The sequence below is a fragment of the Poecilia reticulata genome, linkage group LG1 (genome assembly GCF_000633615.1).
Source record: "Poecilia reticulata strain Guanapo linkage group LG1, Guppy_female_1.0+MT, whole genome shotgun sequence".
NCBI lineage: Eukaryota > Metazoa > Chordata > Actinopteri > Cyprinodontiformes > Poeciliidae > Poecilia > Poecilia reticulata.
Genome location: NC_024331.1, coordinates 4,287,644 through 4,296,247, shown reverse-complemented (window position 1 = coordinate 4,296,247; position 8,604 = coordinate 4,287,644). Strand labels below are relative to the sequence as shown.

The 8,604-nt window shown below is 39.1% G+C and overlaps 1 protein-coding gene across 1 annotated transcript in view; it reads left to right on the top strand.

The window, feature by feature from the left end:
- The window catches only part of LOC103462553 (homeobox protein unc-4 homolog), a 7,505-nt gene extending 1,812 nt beyond the window's left edge, over positions 1-5,693 (top strand). Inside the window, exons 2-4 of the mRNA XM_017303757.1 lie at positions 388-439; positions 692-785; positions 4,089-5,693. Coding sequence (XP_017159246.1) covers positions 388-439; positions 692-785; positions 4,089-5,159 — 1,217 coding nt within the window. The 3' untranslated portion in view covers positions 5,160-5,693. The remainder of the gene's footprint in view (positions 1-387; positions 440-691; positions 786-4,088) is intronic.
- Positions 5,694-8,604: the final 2,911 nt, after the last annotated feature.

Here is an 8,604-nt window from a genome sequence, read left to right as displayed (position 1 = left end):
AGCAGTAGTTTAACCTGATTTGAGGTAATTTCTACTAGAAAAAAATAGCAGTTTATTTTTGTTTTTCTAAAATTAATGTCTATTTTTTAGCTACAGATAAAAAAAATGGTCACAATAAGGTCAATACAGTAAAATAAACTGCTAATTGATGATTTTTAAAAGAGCTGACAATATTTTCAAAAATCCATAAAAGGAGAAAATGCAATTTAAGGCTTTGCTAAAGCGTGAACTCGCATGCAGGAAATTTCCTTGCTAATTTATAAGAATTTTTATTATTATTAATGTTTACAGTTAAGCTGTTATTTGTTTTAAAGAGCTGTATCTTTGTATATGGAAACCTGAAACATGCTTTACGTTTCCCATCCGCTTTTCGCACGCGACATCCAGTCCGCGCGCTGTTCGCAGCAGTCGCGGGGCACAAACGGAGCTCGCTGTTATTGTATGTTGTTTGGGGATTTTGTTTCTTAAAACCTCAGATTACTGTTCCCTCAAGCTGCTCAGCGCTCCTTTATCACCAGGTTTTTTTTTTTTTGTTTTTTTTTTCGTTTTTTTTTGCCAGCGGATGATAGAACCGACATTAACAATTCATAAGAAGCGCCATTGTAGCGCGCGCGATGTTGGGTCCTCGTGCAGTTATTATGCAATGTTCGGCGGATCCTACTTGAGCATGCTAAACTCCTGGTGTTATCAGCGGCGAACATGCGGCTGTAAGCGCGCCTAGAGGCCGAGCGGCGCGAGCTGGAAGGCGGGTGGAGGCTCCCTGCCTCGGCTCGGTGAAAGAAGAGGTGGAGGGGGGAGGAGAGGAGGGACTTTGAGGGAGCAGAAGGCTGGGTGTGGATGAACAGACGGGATATGGCTGATTTAGCCATAGAACAGTTAAATTTAATTGGCGGATGTGCCTATTACAGCAGCTCATTGGTAATTAACACCAGCACATCTGTGCACCTGCTGGCCTAAGGCTGTGACCTATGAACTTAAGAGGTCTTAAGGTGTGTAAAGCAGCATTGCACATAGATCCAAGGAGATAAAGAACATGATTGTCTCAAAATTTGGGGGAATTTCTATGGATTTGTTGTAAATTATTCTTTTTTTTATCCTTGCCCCCCCTCCCCCCCTTTCATGCACGTTTTCTCTTAGAGCTGTGAACTCTGCTGATGTTTGATGTTGGGAGACCCGTTATGTTTGACAGTTGTTTTAAAGTATTGAATGTCTTGGCTGATATTGGATGTTTATTTTTATTTTTTTTACTCAAGTATACAATTATGGGAAACCTACACAATCAAACACTGCCAGAACATATGAACTTATCACAACAATGTATGGAGAGGCAGGTTTATTTCCGTAGCACCTTTCATACATGAGGTCATTTATAGTGCTTGAAAGGAAAACAATGAAATGAACAAAAAATACGTCATTAAAAAACGAAATGGAACACTGGAATATTAACTAAAAACAAATACATAAACAGGTAAAGCACAATAAAAAATAAACAGCTAAATAATCTCAATCTTTTGGGAAGCATCTCTACTCAGTTTAATAAAAGCAAACAACTCCAATTCATATGTTGTTATGAGGAATCCACTTTGAGAAAGTTCAGATCAGATCAGTTCATAAGAAAGTCAATCCAGTCACACCGAGATAAAAATCACATGCAATGCAGTTTGATCCTAATATCAATGCAAGAGTGCCAGAGCAAAATGACTACATCAGTGTTATTTATGTCAAAATAAAATGTGTTTGTTTTTCTGTTGAAGCATTCTGAGTGACAAAAACTTAAAAACTCAAGCAGGTCAATTTTGCTCTTTTTCTTTTTCCTTCCAAATAAAATAATTGAAACACATTAGATAAAATTCAGTCAGACCTAAATTTTAGTTTTGGAGAAACTAAAATTATCCTCACTTTCTGAGTGAAGTGAGAATAAAATCCTCTTGAAGAGGATGTGAGTCTTAGCATTTGGGGCAACTAAATACCCTTAGAACCATGTAAAAAAATCCAAAAGTTATGTACACTCATTAATCCACAACTTCACATTTTTGTAAATTTAGACCAAAACTAAGATGACTACAAATGAGTAAATTGTAACCCAAAACTATGACTATGACCAAAACTGAATTAGTACCTCAAAATAACACAGTCATGAAGTGACAATTCGTAAAAAGTTGTTTAATGAGCCACTTGACTGCACCAAGTGACTGACTTTGTTCGTGGTCAGGTTCTAATACTGTATTGTTACTTTTAATTCATAAATCCATTGAATTACAGATTCATTACAACATGGAAGGAACACTGGATTTATGCTTGAAAATCATTATCTCCAAATCTGATTTTTCTTCCACAAGCAAACATAAACGGACAATAAAGACACAGCACGTTAGTTGAGAATAGATATCAACTACATGATTACACAAAAAAACAAAGAATGCTGATGAGAGTTTCAGCTTTTGGTTGTTCTTCAATTAATAACCCACAGCAGAAACAGCAGTCTGATCAGCAGGCATTAGAAAGTGCAGCACAGAACACATAAGAAGAAGAAATTAGATTCAAAATATGAAAATAGTGAAGAAAAAACAGAAAAATGCAAATGTGTGTGCTCAAAAAACTACTGACGGTTGTCCTGTGCCTTCTGTGGCTGGAAGGTTGTTTTATGGAGGGTCGATGTGATTGGGATTACATAATATTTCACAACTAAATTGCTAATCCAACTGAGAAACTGACCCTAGCATGGGGCTTTATGGGTAAAAAACAAATTAAAAAGTGAAATTGGACCATTTCACAAAAAAAGCCAGCATGTAGATTTAATTTGGCTGAAATGTTCAGTCTGGTGTCAAAATAACTTTTCTATTGTCAATTAATTGATAACCATAATTCGAGATGCACCCATCTGATATTAATATCGGCATAGGCTCCAATATTGGAAAAATATCGGGTATTGGTGAAAATTGGCTGTCAATAATGGCAGATCTATTCAATCTAATTCTATGCTTTGTGCTTTGAGCATCATTATACTTTATTTTACATTACATTTGTCGCAGTTTATTTTTACATGCTTGACCAAGATAGTCAGCCTATTGCTTTAGTCAGTTTCATTTTTTTTTTATTTAACATTGGCTGTTAAACTCCTTATTGTACTGATTGAATAAATTAAAGTTTTTATACGTTTAGCCAAAATTGTGCAGCTATGGGAGTATTTAAGTGAGCTGTACTGGTGCAAAATTATCAAATAAATGTGTAATTCAGTACATTCATGTGTGTGCTTGAAAAAATAGAAGCTTTTTAAGTCAATTCAGCTCTGTTTTTCTGTATCGGATCAGTATCGGTTGATAGTTTTCCCCACATATCGATAATGGAAGGGGAAAAAATTGTTAATAGGGTCCCTAACCCTATTAACATCATTCACAGTGACCTGCTGCCTTTTCAATTTGACTTAATTCAGTTTATTTAAATAAAGCCAGTTATTACATATGTAATTTCAACACTTCTTACAAAAAATAACTCCATTTCATGTGTAAAATATATAATCCAGCCAATCATCCTGAAACATTCAAATTCCTTGTTTTGACACGTAGGCCTGCGACAATAAGCAATAAATCAGTTAATCGCTTAATATATTAAAACAAGCTCAATAATTTCTATTTGTATTATTTATGATTTTTCTCTTTCTACCAAAAACTGGACGACAAATGTCTTCAGTCTGGTGCTTTTGTCTCAAGTAGCCCTTTTTTTGAAGTCACAATTTTGTTTACAGAGACTTCAGTATCCATTTTATTTGTTGTTTATCTTCGTTTGTGTAAAATGTCTTAAAGTTCCAGTGTGAAATCTTCATTAGAATTTAAAGTTTCTTAATATTTCAGAATGTGTTCTTCCATTATTATCCATTACCATTTTATTATTTGAAAATGGTCTCCAAACTGTATTATCGTTTATCGAGATAACTTCTGGGACAATTTATTGGCCAGCAAAGTTTGTTCCTGCGACAGACCTAATGCCACAATGCAGCAACATTCAGTTTAAAATGCCTATTGGAAAAAGTTTTCTATGTAGTTGTGTGAGTAAATGTTTACAGGTGCTCTCTTTGTGTGTATGAATAGGTGTGGTTTCAAAACAGACGAGCCAAATGGAGGAAGAAGGAGAACACGAAGAAGGGCCCCGGGCGGCCCGCTCACAACTCCCACCCGACCACCTGCAGCGGCGAGCCCATGGACCCTGAGGAGATCGCGCGGCGGGAGCGCGAGCGGGCCGAGAAGAAGAAACGCAAACAGGAGAGGAAGCTGCTCAAGTCCCAGAACAAGCTCCTGTCGGGCGACAGCTTCCACACGCCAGGCGGCTCCGAAAGCGACAGCGGGGTGTCGCAGTTCACCGACAGCGAGCAGCAGCCGCCACCACCTTCCATCCACGTGGAACTGCCGGCGTCGAGGGGCGAATCCAGCTGCGACCAAACGCGACACGACTTCGGTCCGCCGCAAAACCAGCTTAACCAAAGAACCATGGGGGAACCGGAGCAGGTCTCTCCGGACAGCACGCACGGTCCCGGTCCCGGGGGCCAGAGGTCGCCCGGCATGCAAAAGCGGAACCCGTTCAGTGTGGAGAGCCTCCTCTCTGACACCATGCCACGGCGGAAATCCCAACTGGACTTTTCCTCGCTGCCCAATCAAAGGACACTGGTGGGCAAAGGGCACTTCCTGCTTTACCCCATCACCCATCAGCCTTTGGGGTTCTTAGTCCCCCAAGCCGCTCTGAAGGCAGCTCCATGTCAGGAGAACCCTGACAGACTCGCCCAGGGACAGAGGCGCTCGCCGAGCGAAGGAAGCCCGGCTCCCTCCGACCTCTCCACCTTTGGCAGCACCACTGACCGTTTGAACTCGGCCCATACAGAGCACACACACCACAATCACCTCGGTGTTACAGCAGAGGCGGACGACGCCAGGGACCGTGTCAGCAGCTGCAAAAAGGTGGCCTTCCCTGTTCCTCCACCGTCCAACGGCGCAGATCAGACTGTTCCAGTCGGTGAGGATGGGGGGCCGGCGGCTCGAACGAAGGTCGAGCAGAGTTCAAAGGAAAGGAGTGCGAGAGAGGAACCGGGGTCTCCAGGCCTCGGCGAGGCGAACACAGACTGTGGAGAAACACCAGGAACAGATGGAGAGGATGTCGATATGGACTAACACTTTCTAGGAGCAAACACAAACAAAGGACCATGGAACGAAAAAAAAAACACGCTCCAACCAGTTCAAACATTCCCAAAGCTCTGCCGAGACACTCTGAAACATATCAGGAATCAGGAGACTTGATCTTTTGTTTATTTTTTTTAAAGGGTATGACGAGTCCAGCCTTTTGAGCAACCCCCTGCCCCTGACACACACCTTTTAGAAGCAGGTTTCGCTCTTTTTCTTTTTCCTTCTTTTCTTTTGTTTTTGTGAACAGCTTGTAAGAAAAACTATAGGCTTCAATAAAACATACACAACAAAAATCCTCAAATATTGTAAAAAAAAATAAAATAACAACAAACAAAAACAACAAAAAAATGAGATAACGATATTTATATGTAAACATTTTTGATAAATAAAGTTATTGTTTTAATTGAATTCAGTTTGTCTTGAGGTTGGAGAGAGAAAAGGATGGTTGACAGAAGCTTTTTGGATCATGGCAGCTTTAGTTTTGTCATGTTACAGCAGAAAATATCCCCCCTCTTTTTGTCCTCCCCCCACCCCCTCTGTGTCGTGAGCCATGCAAGAGCTGGAGCTCAAGTCCGTCTGGCTGTTTGTATTTATTGCTTTAACAAATTTATTCATTTGAAAGGCCGAGCTGGAATGAGGTTAGTGGCCGCGGGCTATAGGACCCTGCGCCTCCTGCTGAGTTTTGATATGAAAGTAATTATTTTCCCACTGGCTGCCGCAGGTCTCCAGGCAGTAACCCCCCCAACCAGCACCCCCCAAACCCCCACACACACACATCCCTTCGTTCTTTTTTCCTCTCCCCTTCTTTCGTTTCAGCCCAAAGGGTTATTAGACATTACCGATTTCCAGTGATATGGAATCACATAAACTTCCTACAATAATAGAATTAGCATGAAAGGCAGGGGTGTCAAATTGAAATGGGAAAATAATAGCCGCGCCAGCTGCACCGCGCCGGTGTGTGTTTACGCGCGCGCGCGCGCGGGTCGCTGTGCGTGAGCGTGCATAGTCTATTGAGCAGGAGGCGGAGATGGGAGATGGTGGGAGATTCGTGGGGCGGAATTTTCATGAGCTGCCGCGGCTGTCAGACGGCCCTTGTAGTCGGCTATATTAAGATAGATGCTCGATGATATCCCTCATTGTTCTGTCGCTTATATTGATGTTGCTGTGTTATCGCCCTATTGATCATGTGTCGCACATAATAGGACAGGCGCGCGCCCGCCTGCCTCGGTTTTTTTTTTTTTTAACAAAAGCGCCTGGGCCCCTCGTCATTTGTTCTAATAGGACTGTGATTCCCTCCGGGCCGAGACAGATAAAGATATAGGAGGGGACACGGAAGAAAGAAAGCCCGGTGATATGCATTAGTACTCTTTTTTTTTTTTTTTAACTAATTGTTCGAACTTCTAGGACTATACTGTAAAAGGGAATTTTGGAGAGCATTAAATATTATTAGTCATTAAAAGTAAAACAGAACATTTAGATTATAATCTGACTAAAGATTTTTCACTCTACAATTTGTCTAAAATGGTCATAAGCTAATAAACAGACCAAATTTAGACATTGAATCTAATGTAGCAATATTAATTAATATTGGCTAAATGTATTGACAATAACTTAAATTTACTTGCTCAATTAAATGAGTTAATTTCTGACTATTCAGTAATGGTTTTCTTTCTTATTTGGCATGTTCTCCACGGCAACAAGAAAAAAACAATAGCAATCGGTTTATTAAGGCATATGAGGCTAATATATTGAAATCTATTTTAATATGTAAACATATAAACATTTACCTGTACAACTAGAGCTAATCTCTTCTGTTCATTGGAAATGACTGCCTCAGGGTTACGAAGATAAACATGCCTGCAGGTTTGACTTTAGCTTTAGCACTTTAGCATAAGGTTGAATAAAAACTTTTTTAAAATGTTACCACAAAGTAGTACATAAAAATTTTCCCTTAAAATCATAGCTATGGTGTTAATTGCCTACCACTGCAATGGGTGAAGAAGCTTAGCTTGTAAGCATATTTGACATAGCTAAACTTACTAAAGTTGGATAAAAAAGCAAAATAATTTTTTTTGATTAAGGGATCTAATACTTTTTTTCTATTGCTATAAGTTTTTGTGTAATCTGTTTTCTCTGACATCTAGAGTCAAGCTGTGCTGTTCATTATTTCTAATTGCTTCACTGCTTAGAAGCTTGGCTTGCTAGCCAGCTTGGTTGGCTATCTAAAGCTGGATGGTACTTGAGATTTTACTTGAACACAAAAACTTTATTAACCACAAGTCTAATGAGAATTTTTAAAACTTGTATTTTTTTCTAAACTGATAAATAATTCATCACTAAATAGTTCTCTGCTGGACACATCACACAGTTAGTGAGAAATGTCAATGTTAAACCAATTCAACAGCTTCATGGACGGTTTTTTAATCAAAATGTTTTAATACACTATAAACAAGTTAGAATTCAACTATCACAAAACATTATATTCAAAAGCTACTTCTTGATTAAAATAATAATAAATTTGATGACTAATTTCTTCAACTCTCCAAAGTTCAATTTTACAGTGTGTGTGGTGTCCATCATAGGCCAGCTTGGCTGATTTGTTTATGTGGTTTGCAGTATAAATGAATATATCGACTTAGCAAAAGTTATGGCCTGTCATACAACTGGTTGTTGACAAAGTTGCTGTGTCGGACCAACAATTTAAATTTGCATTAATCTCTGGCAACAGCAGTAAAGCTAAAGTTAAACTTGCGCCCAAGCTACCGTTTTGAACTTTGACAAGGTGTTTGCTATCGAAAGACACATTATAGTTGTGGTCATCATGACAACGGTTTACTTATGGGTTGTTTAAAAGAAATTGGAAAAACTGATATTGTTTGGTTTACACTATAAGGATTTTAAATTTAGTTTAAAGTTAAGGAGTATTACAAGACCTCCAGTTGAGAAATGTAAATTTTAAAGGGAAAATTAAAACTTTTTTCCAGATTTACTGAGACAGTTCTAATGGCAAACTCAAGCCTGAGTTTCTTAACCCTGAGATAGTTGTTGATAATCAATGCTCCACGTTTGAATAGATTTAAAATTTGCATTAATCTGCTATTTCAGCTTGTCCAACGCCTTAATCCCAAACTATCTTTTTTGTTTTGTTTCAAGCTAGATGAGCTAATGAATCCTATTAATTAGCTCAAATCTGATGCATTTAGTTTGGTGAGAACATTTGGATAATTGGAATGAATCTTACTGATTTAAGTGTATGTAGCTGTTAAAGTTAAGCACATCCTCTCAGAAATATCGACTTTTCCTGTCCAAATGAAATGTACCCAAATGTTACACCAATTTTATAATTCAGATTCTAACAGTTTGACTTCTTGTTTTTACAGTGTATTTGGGGGTGGTGTGTGTGTGTGTGTGTGTGTGTGTGTGTGTGTGTGTG